The 15,941-nt window shown below is 51.6% G+C and overlaps 2 protein-coding genes across 3 annotated transcripts; one reads left to right on the top strand and one right to left on the bottom strand.

Moving 5' to 3' along the window:
* The first annotated feature begins 1,281 nt into the window (after positions 1-1,281).
* Positions 1,282-5,966, top strand: LOC114709170 (FGF1 intracellular binding protein). 2 transcript variants are annotated; one of them, XM_028892844.2, is made up of 10 exons: positions 1,282-1,456; positions 1,644-1,842; positions 2,030-2,156; positions 3,152-3,252; positions 4,110-4,264; positions 4,556-4,664; positions 4,740-4,803; positions 5,081-5,167; positions 5,257-5,354; positions 5,841-5,966. In XM_028892844.2, exons 1-10 carry the CDS (start codon positions 1,372-1,374, stop codon positions 5,908-5,910), a joined length of 1,095 nt encoding a protein of 364 aa, XP_028748677.1. In that variant the 5' UTR covers positions 1,282-1,371; the 3' UTR covers positions 5,911-5,966. The 2 variants fall into 2 exon arrangements, with proteins under 2 accessions (XP_028748677.1, XP_028748678.1); XM_028892845.2 differs by having other exon boundaries at positions 1,283-1,456; positions 4,110-4,243.
* Positions 5,967-6,155: 189 nt separating this feature from the next.
* On the bottom strand, positions 6,156-10,216 carry Ctsw (cathepsin W). The gene is given in 11 exon segments (XM_028892846.2): positions 6,156-6,389; positions 6,477-6,493; positions 6,496-6,682; positions 6,763-6,827; positions 6,998-7,123; positions 7,209-7,289; positions 7,372-7,468; positions 7,564-7,718; positions 8,450-8,571; positions 9,354-9,430; positions 10,075-10,216. Coding segments are annotated over 11 exon segments (1,119 nt in total). The 5' UTR covers positions 10,156-10,216; the 3' UTR covers positions 6,156-6,278.
* Positions 10,217-15,941: the final 5,725 nt, after the last annotated feature.

Raw genomic sequence — 15,941 nt, 5'->3', positions numbered from 1 at the left:
TAGAGCTTTTTAATTAATTAATTATTTTTTTTGAGACAGATTTCTCTGTGTAGCCCTGACTGTCCTCGAACTCACTCTGTAGACCAGGCTGGCCTTAAACTCAGAGATCCACCTGCCTCTGCCTTCCGAGTGCTGGGATTAGAGGTGCCACCCCATTGCTGTCAGGGCTGAAGGTTTTTGTTTTTCCCCTGAGACAGGATTTCTCTCTGTGTATCACTGGCTGTCACAAAACTCGCTCTGTAGATCAGGCTGGCCATGAACTCACAGAGATCCATCTGCCTCACTATGAATTCACAGAGATGTGCCACCACTACCCAGCTTCATGGCTGACTCTTCAACACCAGGTAAACAGGGTTGCTCTGTGTAACAGTCCTGGGTGTCCTGGAACTCACTCTGTAGACCAGGCTGGCCTCGAACTCAAGAGATCCACCTGCTTCTGTCTCCTAAGTGCTGGGATTAAAGGCTAATTTTTTTTTTTAGTAATTAAAAAAGTAAACTATATTTATGTGTATGTGCAACAGTGCATGTGTGGAGGTCAGAGGACAGCTTGCAGGACACAGTATGGGTCCTGGAGATCACACTTGGGCTGTCAGGCTTGGTGGCTCCTGTGTCAGAGCTTTTACTGCTTTATGAGAAGACAAAGAAGACAGTGAAAAGCCTTCGCAGAGAGATGGCCCTGCAGATGCCTATTGCCAGGCAGAGCTCTGAAAGACTTTAAGAGAAATCACAGCTTGTGTGGGGGTGTAGTCTGTGGTGAAAAACCATAGTGGGAGCTGGAGAGATGGCTCAGTGGTTATGAGCAAGTACCGCTCTTGAAGAGGAGCTGAGTTCAGTTCCCAGCAGCCACACCTCACAGTTGCCTGTAATTCCAGCTCCAGGGGATCTGATACATCCGGTCTCCGGTGGCACCTGTACACACAGGCACATACCCTCACCCCGCACACACACACTTCAAAATAATAAAAATAAAATACATGGCTGGTACAAGAAAGATGGTCATGTGTCTGATGAACTACACACACAGCAATTTAGAATAAAGCCTCGGAAACATTCTAATTTAGCATACAGTCAAAACTGGGAGACTTGAGAGAGCTGAGAAGGTGGGAGAGACAGAAGGAAGAAATGGGAGAATCTGCAAGACAGGGGAGATTGCGAGAAGGCTATCCGGAGGTCTTCCTGACAACCTCTAGCAGAGGGGACAAATGAAGACAGAGCGGCTTCTTCCTACCGCTTCGTCCCGGAAGTGGTCCTTCGATGGCTCCGGGTGCCCGGAGCGAAATCTCCGCACTCCCGGAAGTGGCTCTGCGGCGGCTTGCCCGGCCCCGGGCCGTGCTAGCTTCAGCTCTGGGCGCACCCGGCCCGGGCTTCGCCATGACTAGCGAACTAGACATTTTCGTGGGGAACACGACACTTATAGATGAAGACGTGTATCGCCTCTGGCTGGATGGTTACTCAGGTCTGTGTAGCGCCCTCCCGGGAAGCAGTTGTTTGGGGTGAGAGAGGGGGCGTGGCCAGGACTTAGGCTTCACTTATGGAAGTGGACCGTCTGTGGGAGTCAGGGATGGCGAAGGATTGGAGCTGGAACCCCTGGAGGGTCTCTGGGTTCAGCAGGATGGGACCTTATGGTAGTTCCGTCTTCCTAGTGAACGATGCGGTGGCCCTGCGAGTGCGCTCCGGAATCCTGGAGCAGACAGGCGCCACCGCAGGAGTGCTGCAGAGCGACACCATGGACCACTACCGCACCTTTCACATGCTCGAGCGTCTGCTGCACGCGCCGCCGAAGCTGCTGCACCAGCTCATCTTCCAGATCCCTCCCTCCCGGCAGGCGCTCCTCATCGAGAGGTGCTCACCTGGGGGATGACGGGAATGTCAATCAGTTTGACTTATACCCATTTTGCAGACCGAAACTGAGGCTCAGGGAGGATAGGACGTACCCAAGAAATCAGAAAGTTGAGAACAGAAGGAACCAACCCCAGACTCCCTTCCCCTTCCTTAATGGATCACCAGTAATGTCCTATGCCTCCACAAGGTACTACACTTTTGACGAGGCCTTTGTTCGGGAGGTCTTGGGCAAGAAGCTGTCCAAAGGTACCAAGAAAGACCTGGATGACATCAGCACCAAAACAGGAATTACCCTCAAGAGCTGCCGGAGGCAGGTGGGTTCCACATGTATACCATATCCCACCTAACCCACCCATGTCTTGATCCTCTGCTCACTACCCCAGCTCCCAGTGCCCTGGCTCCACTTCCAGCCTGTGATTGTGGAAGCAGCTTCTTCATATGTAGTTTTCTTCCTCCTACTCCCATCTGGCCAGAGTGACCTTTCACTAGGCTCAGTTCTGACTGGCTTTCCTTTGCTTATAGATTTTCATTGACTCCCACTGTCCTTGACCTTCAGACTGGGTGGGTCCCTGCAGACCTCTCTAGCCTTACATTTCTGGAGCCCCAAGCTTGTTCTTGTTCATTGTGCTCCTGCCTGGAAGGTACTGTGCTTGGGTTATATCTACCCCTTGAAATCCACAGCAGGGAGCTAGGTGCTACCTTATTGATGTGCCTTTTTGGTAGCATCCATGAGCCTTTTCTCTGAGGGAGAAGTCCCAGGGTGTATGGCTGTAAGTATGACTGTGTCTTGCTACAACCTTTATAGGCCTTGGATACCTTTCTTTGTGTCTCATAAGCTCTGTGTGTGCAGCCTCATTTCAAGTTACTCAGGAGAATTCATTCTCAGTCAGGCTCTTGAGGAACCAGAGATCGTGATGCTAAATTGAACTAAGGACAGGAGCAAGGGAATTAACTTTCTCTTAAGGAAAAAATGCCCAAAGCTAGCAAACATTTGTTGAATACCTAGTCATGCTGGGTGTGGTGGCGCACACCTTTAATCCCAGCACTAGAGAGACAGGAGCAAGTGGATCTCTGTGAGTTTGAGGCCAGCCTGGTCTACAGAGTGAGATCCAGGACAGCCAGAGTTACACAGTGAGACCTTGTCTCAAAACAAACAAACAAACAAAAACCCAAGTCATGTGTTGAAGGAATAACTAGTGGGAAATCAGTACCTGCCAACTGGATAGGTAACAGGAGAGGGAGTGGTCCCACACCACTTCATGCACAAGCACCTCCAACCAGTCTTCTTCCTTCCTTAACTGCTCTACAGTTTGACAATTTTAAGCGAGTCTTCAAGGTGGTGGAAGAGATGCGGGGCTCCCTGGTGGATAACATCCAGCAACATTTCCTCCTCTCTGACCGCCTAGCCAGGTGAGGGGCCAGCAATCTCCCTGGCCGCACAGGTTTCTCAAGCCCTTCGCTGGCAAGCCTTCCCATCCTAATCCTTTTCCCTTCTGACTGTTCTGGAGAAAGGGTTACTCTATTAATGACCTGTCAGTGGCATCTAATTGGCCAGGGTTAAGGCATTTGTAAAGCATTTAAGTCATGCTCGGTGATGGTAGTGTGGCCTTCCAAAGGCCACATTTCCTTGGGAGAACTGGCTGAACCTTCTCTTTGCAAAGATGGAAGTTTGGTGAAGAAATGTTCTGTTGTTGGTCACAGGGTGAGTTAAAGCAGAAGCAGGCCAGGACTAAAATGCTTAACCAAGATTACAGATAGGATTACCTGCTAAGAGAGATTTAAAACAACAAAAAGTTTCTTCAAGAATAGTTATTAAAGGGGCTGGAGAGATGGCTCAGAGGTTAAGAGCACTGACTGCTCTTCCAGAGGTCCCAAGTTCAATTCCCAGCAACCACATGGTAGCTCACAACCATCCGTAATCAGATCTGGTGCCCTCTTCTGGCCAGCTGTCATACATGCTGTATACATAATAAATAAATAAATCTTAAAAAAAATAAAATAAATCTTAAAAAAAAAAAAAAAAAGAATAGTTATTAAAGCCGGGCGGTGATGTCACACGCCTTTAATCCCAGCACTCGGGAGGCAGAGGCAGGCGGATCTCTGAGTTTAAGATCAGCCTGGTCTACAGAGCAAGTTCCAGGACAGCCAGAGCTGTTACACAGAGAAACCCTGTCTCGAAACCCTGCCCCTCCCCCAAAACCCTCCTGATGAAGACACTCACAGATTTCCCGGCCTGAGAGCCCCTGTCCCCGCCCACCCGCCCGCAGAGACTACGCCGCCATTGTCTTCTTTGCCAACAACCGCTTTGAGACAGGAAAGAAAAAGCTGCAGTACCTGAGCTTTGGTGACTTTGCCTTCTGTGCGGAGCTTATGATCCAGAACTGGACCCTTGGAGCCGTCGGTGAGGCCCCCACTGACCCAGGTGCCTGAACATTTCCTGCCTCCTTGGGCACCGGTTCCCTGCCAGCAGCTCTTCCCGTAGCGTCCACAGTACCCAGCGTCCCTCTTCAGCCCTCAACCCCAGGCCACCGCCACCCGTGGTCCACTTACTCCACATGCACTCTGTCTGCAGGCCCAGGGCTCACTACTGTGTGGCCCAGGGCATATCAGTCCACCTTCCATCTCTGAGATCCCAGTGAGGTAGTGGTGAGGAAGCTCAGGACCTCACAAGATGGTCTCTCACCCACCCACAACTCTCTCATGGTCTTCGCAGACTCCCAGATGGATGACATGGATGTGGACTTAGACAAGGAGTTTCTCCAAGACTTGAAGGAGCTCAAGGTTCTCGTAGCTGACAAGGACCTTCTAGACTTGCATAAGAGGTGACTTTGGGGATCCATGAGACAGGCTATAAAATGGTCTTCGATGGCTATAGGTGTGACCCTATCTTCCTACAGCCTGGTGTGTACTGCCCTCCGGGGAAAGCTGGGTGTCTTCTCTGAGATGGAAACCAACTTCAAGGTCTGTGGCCCTGTCCAGGCCCTTCCCCCCTAGTGTCAGGGGCTTTCTGTGTTCTGTCCCTGCTGGGCAACTCTGCTCATGCCCGAACCTGACCAGCAGGTGGCACTGCTGCTCTGTGTATCTGCCTGTGAGGGAGCCCAAGTGCATAACAAGAGGGACTTGATTGATTGAGGGAGGTGGATAGATTTGGGGAGGGGCCTGGCCCTCCCCCAGCCTCAGTGCTCAGCCTCCAGCTTCTGAGGCAGAAGACAGAACTCCCAAGATCCCTGCCCCACAGAATCTGTCCCGGGGGCTGGTGAATGTGGCTGCCAAGCTGACCCACAATAAGGATGTCAGAGACCTATTTGTGGACCTTGTGGAGAAGGTGAGCAGTCCTGTCCCACATCCCTGATCCCCAGCCTGTCTTGTCTCTTAGTGGTTCTGATGGTGTCACTTGTTTCCTCGGGCCTACAGTTTGTGGAACCCTGCCGCTCTGACCACTGGCCACTGAGTGACGTGAGACTCTTCCTGAACCAGTATTCAGCGTCTGTCCACTCCCTGGATGGCTTCCGGTAAGAGGCGCCAGGTCCGCTGGCTCACTTGTTTCCTCCAGTAGACTCAGGGTTTTTCCTATTGCACTACCCTGTGGGTGGAAGTTCTACCTCTTCTTTGTGACCTTAGGCAAGTTACTTACCCTTCTGTGCTTTAGCTTTCTCAAATGTAAACTGAGGCTAAAACTAGAAGAATGATAAGACTGTGGAAATTGGTCTAGGGGTGTAGCTTGGCAAGGGTATACTTATTCACGGTGAGCAAGGCCCTAAGTTCAACCCTCAGTACAGCGTGGGGAGTCGGGAGAAGGAAGCCAGGCGTAATGGCTCAAGTCTGTAGTCCCAGCCCTTCAGAAGTTTTGTGTGTGTGTGTGTGTGTGTGTGTGTGTGTGTGTGTGTGTGTGTGTGTGTACACGTATATGTATGTTCAGGCATAGAAAGCGTTCGCAGCAGTGTGGCAGGCATGGCGTGGATGGCCGTCGGCTCTCACGGTCGTTCTTTTCATTGCAGGCACCAGGCCCTCTGGGACCGCTACATGGGTACCCTCCGTGGCTGCCTCCTGCGCCTCTATCATGACTAAAGCCCCTCTCCTCCCACTCCTGCACACCCTGACAATAAAGTTGCCATACATTTGGAGACTGGTCCTTGTTCCAGGTTGAGGAGCTCCTGGGGACTTTCACAGTGCGCCCCCATGTGTTCCAAGTGCCATGCCATCGGCGTGTGGGGATGTTAATACTACCACCCCAGGGACTGGACCATGCCCCGGATGAGGTCTTTGTACCCCCACCCCCCCTCTTCACACCCCAGCTCAAACCATGCAGGAGCCAGGGATCATGTCTTGGTTTATGAAGCCTTACAGAGAAGATGAGGAAGCCAGGAAGAACTTGGGGTAGGGCTGACAAGGAGGGTAGTGGGCCTGTGGGAGAGGCTGAGGGGTGGCTGCTGGCCTCAAGGTGGGCAAGAGATTGGTTGCTTCTTCCCCGGATGGTCTACACGAGCTGTGAACGGGTACTTGGTGATGCCACAGCTGTTGTTTCCCCGGTATAGTCTGAAGTAGCCCTGGGGAGTTAGGGGCTGTCAGTGCCGGAAGGCAGCCAAGACACTCGTCTGCCCCTTGCCCACCCCACCCCAGCCCACCCCACTCACCTTCTCGCCCCATTCGGCCCCCAGGAGTTCTTCAGGATCCAGTACGGCACAGAGCGGCGAGGCTTGCGAGCCTGGGACAAGAGCGTCCCTGACCGTATGCCTTTCTTCTCCTTGCCCTTGCCAAAGCCCACCAGCAGGACTGAGTGGTCCACATGCTGGGGGTCACAGGTAGTGTGTGTGGCCTTGATCACACCCTTCCGGTAGCCCTGCAGGGGTCGGGGATAGAGGAGCTGAGTCGGGCTGGCTCTTCCATAAGCCGCTTCTCTCTGTCCCCTACCTCACCCACCTGTAGCAGCTTCATGTTGATGGTCACAGTGATGGGGCCATGGGTAGCCAGGTAGCCTGCAATTACTGGAAATGGATAATCACTAAAGATTCCCGAGGATGCCATCAAGCCCTCCCTCCCCCGAGGCTGTGCTCTTCTCGCAGGGGAATGGACTTTGTGTCTCCCATGGCCGGGCCTGTCTGCCTCCATTCTGGTGTCTCTGCACCCCCAGCCCCTGTGCCCACCCTGGCCATACCCTGCTCGTTACTGGACAACATGATGAAATCTTGGATCCAGGCCACCTTCTTGTACTTCTTGGCTAGGCACCCTTTGGGGTTGGGGTGCCCCTGGAATGGGTAATCCTTTTCGCTGGCCAGGCCACCTGAAGACAAGCAAGACCAGGAAGGAGGCTTGGCGACTGAACACCCTCCCTCCCCACGGCCCTCCCACAAGGCCTGGTACTCAACTGTTGTTGAGGACAGTCATATATGCATCCCACACAAAGCCACCGTGGCAGCCATTTCCACAGCGGTCACAGTCCAGCAGCTCTGGGGCAGAAAGGGACAACAAAGGTGAGCTGGCCCCTAGACCCTCCATCTTTCCCTGTCACACATCTTCTCCCCGCCATACCCTGCACGGAGACTTCCACAGACTGGCGGTGTTTGATGCGCCACAGGGCCTCGATGTTATCCGCTGCTGCTATGGCCCAGCAGCAATTGCAGTTTTTCTGAGTGGAAGAGGGTGGACAGGTAAGGCCTCAAGGCCTCGACCTCATTCCCCCTCCTGGGGTAGGTTGGGCCAAACCTGGGTGGGGGCAGATACCTGGTCCTTGATCGATGAGATGATGCTTGCTGCCTTACGCCAGTCACAGGTAGAGGGCATGGGTTCCCCCCACTTTTCAGATCCTGCCTTTTTGACTATGTTGGGGATCCTTTCAGGTACCCTCTGATGCCCGTATAGCTGGCCAAACTCCTCCTCTGGGGACAAACAGGGTCACAGAGGTCACAGGTTTGACACTCTTTTTTTTTTTTTTTTTTTTTTTTTTTTTTTTTTGGTTTTTTTGAAACAGGGTTTCTCTGTGTAGCTTTGCGCCTTTCCTGGAACTCGCTTTGTAGTCCAGGCTGGCCTTGAACTCAAAGAGCTCTGCCTGCCTCCGCCTCCTGAGTGCTGGGATTAGAGGCATGCACCACCACTGCCTGGCAACCCTCTTCTCTTCTATATTCTCCCTTTCCAGCAGTCAAAACCTTGCTTTTTGGTTTTTTGTTTTGTTTTGTTTTGTTTTGTTTTTGTTTTTTGTTTTTTTTGTTTTTGTTTTTTGGTTTGTGTAGCTTTGCGCCTTTCCTGAAACTCACTTAGTAGTCCAGACTGGCCTCTGAATCACAGAGATCCGCCTGACTCTGCCTCCCGAGTGCTGGGATTAAAGGCGTGCTCCACCGCCTGCCCAGCTAAAACCTTGCTATTTTTATGATGCCTTCAGAGGCATCAGGAGAGGATGCTGAGGCCTCGAGAAGTCCAGCTTGTTCGAATGTAATCTCTGCACCTTCTGCCCCTGGCCTGCGAGCCAAGCTGGGACACAGGCTGTCGAGTTCCTGCCTTGTGCTCTGGGATTTGGGGCAGTCACCAGGCTGGTCTTGAAAGGGGAAGATTTGCTCTGTCCATCTGCCAGACACCTCTACCCGCGACCTATGGGCTAGGAGGTCTCTGGTACCTGTGAGGTCACTGAATGGAGTCTCCCCAAACTCTGCCGTGCCCAAGTCTTCCTCCTGCAGCCGTTGAGCCTGGGCCAGGTTGTGTGCAAAGATGTCCAGACGGCGAGCATACTCTAGACCAAAAAGGAGCTGTTGCAGGCTGGTCTCGGGCAGGAAGTGGCCACTGGTTGGGTCATCCACACCCACCCAGGTGAGTGCTGGCTCTTTCCTATAGCCCCCACCACTACCACCCCACTGCAAGAAAGTGGTTCTCCAGCCCACATGAGGTTAGAACTTCCCCCAGAGGCACCAAGAGGCCCACTCGAGGAGGAAGCTGAGAAAGTCCTCTGTAGGCAGTAACATGCAAAGTTAAAATGGCTGGAGATAGGTTTCCTGTACCTGTGGGCTGCACCTTCCCTGCCTCCTCTTCACACATTTGACCACAGGTATGGGGGTGAGTACGTGGGGTTGTGGGGGTAGGGCATGGCGGCATGCATGCATATGCACACACACACAACACACACACACACACACACACACACACACACACACACCCTTTTGTGGGAGATGAAACTCAGCGAAAGCAAGAACAGCCAGTAACTTGGGGCGGAGCCAGGATAAACAGGGCAAGGTTGGGGGACAGAGTTGCCCCCTTGGAGACAAAATGAGTATTCTTGGGGATTTGCTAATTGAAAATGTGACGAGATGGTGGTCCTCTCCTCCCTGCCTGGAGTCAGTTAGGCTGCAGAGTGGGATCATTCCATTCCCATCATACTTTAGGGAAGCCAAGGAATACACTGTGGACCCTGTTTCCCACTCAGGACCCTGGGCCAGGTCTTTCCCCATCCCAGACCATGAGTTCATCTCTTAAGTAGACAGAGGAAACGAGACTGGAAACATCTGTGCCCATGATACCTGCCGCGCTTTGAGTAGCTCCGGTTGTACTTGATCTGGAACAGCTTGAAGACTTCTGTCAGCTCCAGTGGGCGGGGACCTGCATCCTGGCAAGGAGCCAAAGTGGGGATCGGTACAGGAAAGAATCATTGTAAACTCATCCTTATACCCAACCAAGGTACAAGGACAGGGCTAAGGGGTCATCAGGCATTCTCTTCTCAATGTGAGCAACCACATGTTAGCCTTAACTGCTTCCTCTGAGAAATGGGAAAGATAAAGCCACACAGGACAGTTCACCCTATAATTGAATGCTCATTCCAGCATTCAAGAGGCTGAGGCAGGAAGACAGCTGAGCGTCTTAAGCCAGTGAAGCCAGCCTGGGCTACATAGTTAAAGGCCAACTTGGGCTACAAAGTGAGCCTCCCCACCCCATTTTTTTGGACAGAGTCTTTTTTTTTTTTTTTTTCTGGAGCTAAGGACTGAACCCAGGACCTTTAGGCAAGCGCTCTACCACTGAGCTAAATCCACAACCCCTAGACAGAGTCTTTACTTAGATAGCCCGTTTGTCCTGGAACTCACTATGTAGACCAGGCTGGCCTCAAACTCACAGAGATCCTCCTGCCTCATTCCCTGTGAGACCCTGTCTTAAGAAAATTTCAAAGGAAGAGAAAAATATGCCAGTTCATAAAGAGAAGACCCCAGGCATGGGCCGGGCCAGGAAAGACATGGAGAGCAAGTTAGAAGCATTTACCTTGGTGAGGAGGGAGCCACTGAGGGCTTGGCCTGCTGTCCACAGGGCCAGAAAGTAGGAGAGGTGGGCAGTCAGCATCATGGTGCAGCCACGAATGCTGGGGGGCAGGAAGCTGTGCAGACCACGTTGGAAAGGGCGGAGCTGGAGAAACCACGAGGGGAAACCAGGCGTGGGGCAGAGGTAGACCCTCCTCCCACCTGACTGACTGTCCCCCACCAACTTCTTTTCAATAGCAGCTCTTGGCTACCCTGTTCCAGACCATTCTGGGGATATAAAGACAAATCCCTCTTTAAGGAGACAGGGGGTAGATCCAAGTGGACAGTGATGATATCAACATCACCGCAGGGATGGAAAGCCTAGACAGGATAAGCTACATGTGCCTGGTGTTCAGTCAGGGATGAGTGGCGGTCCGTATCCTTTAGGGACTCAGTCTTGCTTTTCCTGGGAACCCCAGTCAACATGAGGCCACTTTCTTTAAGAAACCTTCTCTGCTTGAGACCCCAGCCCTGGGCGTAACTGTTTATAGCCCCTTGAGCCTTTTTCTCACTTCTGCCCACTCATCTCCCAACCACACAGAAGTATCCAGTCTGTCTGTGTCTAGACCAGCCGGAAATGTGGGCAGGCTCAATGAGTATTCAGTCAGTTTGGGTTGTTTTGTTCATTTGATGCTGTTGAGACGGTCTCAATATGGCTGCTCTAAAACATCTGTGTAGACCAGGCTAACCTTAAATTCACAAATATTTGCTTGCCTCTGCCTGAGTTCTGGGATTAAAGGCAAGTGCTATCATACCAGGCAGTTTGGGGGTTCTTTTGTGAGGGAAGGAACTGAATCTCATGTAGCCCAGGCTGGCCTTGAACTCCTTAGGAAGACCTTCAATGCCAGATCCTCCTGCTTAGACCTGAGAACTTTGATTCCAGACGTCAGTGTGTATTGGATGACCGAAAGCTGATAGATTACAGATGTCATTGTGTATTGGATGACCGAAAGCTGATAGATTACAAATGTCAGTGTGTATTAGTTGACTGAAAACTTGTAGTCAGCTTCTGTCCCATTTCTCTTCCTCGACATGGTCTACGAATGAGGAGAAAGCAGAAAGTATCACAGAAAAATCAAGCCCAAAGTGTGTGTGGTCCGGGACTGGGCAGCACCTCATACCTGTTGACTGCTGCCTCCGTTCTGAGTGGAGCCTTGGGCTGCTCCCCCCTGCACCCCCCAGACCGGGCAACAGCAGCCAGGACCAGGGATAAGTGCAAAGAGCTAGCTTTCCAGGGGTTGTGGGTGAGGTGAAGGAGGAGGGGTCTGTCCCTGGGAGGCATCCATTTACATGCTTCCTACCTCATCTCTTTCTTAGGAATTGTCTCAGAATTGTTATGTTCTCCATATCTCTCCCTGGGACAGTAAGCTGAGGGACTGTTTAAAAAATAATGCTGAAAGGACTGGAGAGATGACTCAGCTGTTAAGAACACAGGCTGCTCTTGCAGAGGACCCAGGTTCAGTTCCCAGCACCCACAGGGCAGCTCACAACTGTCTGTAACTCCAGTTCAGGAGACCCAACAGACAAAACAAAACACCAATGCACATTAAAAATAAATAAATAAGGGTTGGAGAGATGGCTCAGAGGTTAAGAGCACTGACTGCTCTTCCAGAGGTCTTGAGTTCAATTCCCAGCAACCACATGGTGGCTCACAACCATCTGTAATGAGATCTGGTGCCCTCTTCTGGTGTGCAGGCAGAACACTGTATATGTAATAAATAAATAAATCTTTTTTAAAAAATAAATAAATAAATTTAAAAATAATGCTTAAAAAGAAAAAAAGGAAAACAAACAAGTGAAAAATAATGCTGGTTTCATTAAAATACAGCGGACGGGATGTCCACAGATGCCTAGCCCAATGGCCCTGGAGCCTAATCACATGCCCCCAAGTGGATCTTGTGCTGTGTGGGTCCCATGTAGGTGCCATCCAATGTCATTCAGGCTCTGTCTTGTGGAAGGCTGAAAGAAAGGGACTGGGGCCTTTCCCTGTCCCTTCCATCTCTCAACCGTGAGCTCTGCGAGGACAGGTCTGATGTGTTTTGGACAGTGCTGTGTCCTTGGTGCCTGGTACCTGTGATCGGCGGGGGCCACTCACAAGCACGAAAATGAATGAACGGCTTCTCCCCCTCATGATCGCTTACTCATGTCTGTCCTGTTGCTCCTGCCCAGCAAGCAGACGGGGCCGGGCTACGAGCCCAGGAACCTCATTTATGTTTTAGGAAAGAGAAAGCAACCAAATAGGAAGTTTCAGAGGGACTTGATGCCAATCCAGTGAGGGTAGGCAGTCACTGGGGTGGCAGAGGGCAGAGGAAGCCTTTGGGAAGGCAGCTCCAAGGGCAGGATGATCTGGGATTAATGGTGCAAAATCAGAGGTTCCTGCCCAAGTTGGGGTCATCAATTATGCTTTGAGTCGTCTCCCTCTGGGTCTTAGTGCCTCTGAAGGGCGGCACCAGTTCTTCAGGGGGATGACACTCCAAGAGCCTGGCCAGGTGTTCGTGTGATAGCTCCTTCTCATTCTAACATGGGACAAGGTTTAGTCTTAGAGTCAGGGGGACTTGAGTTCTAACGTTGTTCTTGTTACTTTGGTGGCACCTGGGACCAATCTGTCAGCCCCTGTCGTCTGTGGAGGAACAGTGATAGCCTAGCTCTGGCTTCACAAGAGGATGTGGAGTGTCCTGGCCAGTGCCTGGGATGGTTAGATCTTGATAATCAGGATAGTCAGGAGTTTTTATTTGCATTAGTAACAGCTTTAGTAGGTAGTTATAGTGGCTTATGCCTTTAATTCCAGTACATGGGAGCTGAGACAAGAGGCTTTCCAGGTGTTCAAGGCTAGCCTGTTTTCATAGGAAGTTCCAGACCAGCATGGGCTATATGAGACCCTATTTCATACAGCAAGGACAAACATTAACTGAGATGTAAATCACTTACTGTGCAATTTATCTTTTTGGTTTTGGGATTTTGTTGTTGTTGTTTTTTGTTTTGTTGTTGTTTTCCAGGCAGGGTCTTACTATGTACCTCTGGCTGTCCTGGAACTCACTATTTAGACTAGGCTTGCCTTGAACTCACAGAGATATACCTGCCTCTGCCTCCCAGGTGCTGGAATTAAAGTCATACACCACATTGCCCAGCTGCAACTTACCTTTAATATTTTATGTGTGTGTGTGTGTGTGTATGTGTGTGTGTGTGTGTGTGTATGTAATCCAGTGTAGTGGCCCACACCTTTAATCCTAGCACTCAAGGAGCAGAGGCAGGTGGATCTCTGCATTGTAGACTAGTCTGGTCTACATAGTGAGTTCCAGGATAGCCAGGGCTATGTAAAGAGACAATGTCTGAAAACAAACAAAAAATGGGTGTGTGTGTGTGTGTGTGTGTGTGTGTGTGTGTGTGTGTGTATGTATTTATATATTTGAGACAGGGTCTCTCTTTGGACATCTGCTTGCCTCCCCTTCCCAAGGGGATTAAAAGCTTACGCCACCAGGCCAGGTTCTTTTTCTTTTCTTTATTTTTCTTTCTTTTCCTGTTTCCAGCAGCAGGGCTTTGAGATTGGCCTGATTGGGCAATGGGGAATGAAGAAATAACAGACGTGCATACTGAAAACCTGGGGCCCTGGTGGGCCATGTGTTCTGAGGGAGACATCCCAGCAGCCTGGAAACCCAGCCAGTTTATTACTTGAGCTGAGGGAGGACAGTTAGCTAATCTCCTTGGGGGGTCTCTACAGGAGAGCCATCTCAGGCTTCAATCATCTGGGCTTTCAAAATGCACACACTGTCAGCATCCACACTCTCACACTCACGGAAGGCCTTGCCATTCCTCTGAGCCGACTGGAGAAGGCCCTGCCATTCTCACAGGTCTTATCGACGGGGTCCTTGACATGGCTATGTTAACATCGATAATACACCTTCACTCAGGACTTCATCTGCTCCCCACACTTTTCTTTTCTTTCTTTTTTTTTTTTTTGCCTCTCTGTGCTTTGTTCTACTTCAGTGTGTGTGTGTGTGTGTGTGTCTGTCTGTGTGTGTGTGTGTGTGTGTGTCTGTGTGTCTGTCTGTCTGTCTGTCTGGGTTACTGGGATTGAACCTTGGGTCCTGGTAACTGATAAACAAGCAGGGTACTATTGAGCTACATCCCTAGCCCTCTATTGCTTCAAAATAAATAAGACAGAGCTGGAAAAATGGCTCCAGTATTCCTTTTTCAGATGACCTGAGTTTGGTTCTCAACACCCACGTCAGGCAGCCCACAGCTGCCTGTAAACCCAGGTCTAGGGGACACCTCTGGCCTCTGCGGACATCTGTGCTCAGGTGTACATACCTGTACACAGATGCAGACATATACATGTCATTAAAAATAAATATTTTTTTCTAAAAAGCTGGGGCAAGGTGCTTGTCACAGAACATGAGGCCTGACTTCAGATCCCTCCCTGCACTGCCATGAAAGCCAATTGTGGTGGTGATGGCTGTCTGTCCCCCCAGTGCTGAGGACCTGGGAGGTGGGGACAGGCAGGCCCTGGGAGCACACTGGCCAGCCAGTCTAGCTGAAACAGTGAACTCCAGATTCCGTGAGAGACCCTGTCTTAACACATAAGGTGGAGAGCAAGAGCCCGCACCGGCATATAGGCACACAAGAATATACTACACACAGACGATTAAATGAAAGGAAGCAGACTTAAAAAAAAAAAAAAAAAATCATGGCAGAGCTGGGCTTGGTGGCGCATGCCTTTCATCCCAGCACCTGGGAGGCAGAGGCAGGTGGATCTCTGTGAGTTCAAGACCAGCCTGGTCTACATAGTGGGTTCCAGAACAGCCAGAGCTCTTTTGTAAGAACCTGTCTCAAAAAGACAAAAAAAAAAAAAAAAAAAAAAAAAAAAAAAAAAAAAAAAGATGGGAAGAGGTTGAGTAAGGGAAAGGAAGGTCGGGCTATTGCTGCAAGCAGGATAGGCCAGGCACAGGGAACCCTGGACACGCAGTCCTTTCCCGTCTAGTCCCGCCCTGAGACGTGGGCAACGCGAAGTCCCGCCCGTTCGCCCCTTCCTGGGAGCTCGAGGCACCCAGACTCCGCCCTCCAGGCATGATCTCTGTTGGGGACAGAGGCGGAAACTGGGTGGGGGACCTGGGTGGGAAGAGGGTCGGGAAAGGGCTGGCACCGGGCCCTAGTGTCCTCCGTGCCCAAGTTCAAGCTCGTCCCCCCCCCGGGGGGGGGCGTCCATTCATTTCGGGCCAAGACAATTGCTGCCCTCTCCCCCACACTGGTGTGGCTCAGCGCAGGCAGGCTCAGGGGAAGAAGTGCCCGAGTAGAGCGAGGCAGAGGGAGCTGGACAATTCATTGTATGCCTGGGTGAGAGTCCGGAAACCTTGGATGAAGTTTTGAGACCATCTAAGTGACGGTGTGGGAGCACAGGCTAAAATTCTGAAAGTAGCAGGGTTTGGGGGTTTGAGAATTAAATGCCTAGTCTGTTCTGAGAGGCGCAGAATCAGGGTCTGGCTGTTTAGCTCCAGCCGAGGTGCGAGTGCGCAGCATGCAGTTCTGGGGGCCCAGGTTAGATAGGCTCTAGGTGGACAGGATGACATTTTGAGCGAGGGTCTGGGGTCACCAGGTAAGCTTGGGGGCCAAACATCAAGGTCAGTTGCCCAAGGACCCAAGCTTTGGGGGAACTCTGGCCAGGCGCCCGCAGGCGGCTCCAGGCGGCGCCGCGGGGGACCGGGTGGGGGCCTGTGGCCGGCTCCGGGCGGAGAAGCCGGGGGGTCGGGGTCCCTCCCCCTGGCGCGGACTCAGGAATCCGCCGAAGGGCGGGCGGAGGCGCCGGGGTGGGCCGCGGCGGGCGGGCGGGCGGGCGGG

Source organism: Peromyscus leucopus, chromosome 1, assembly GCF_004664715.2.
Source record: "Peromyscus leucopus breed LL Stock chromosome 1, UCI_PerLeu_2.1, whole genome shotgun sequence".
NCBI lineage: Eukaryota > Metazoa > Chordata > Mammalia > Rodentia > Cricetidae > Peromyscus > Peromyscus leucopus.
The sequence above is the reverse complement of the archived record's forward strand: the minus strand, read 5'-3'. Positions and strand labels throughout refer to the sequence as shown.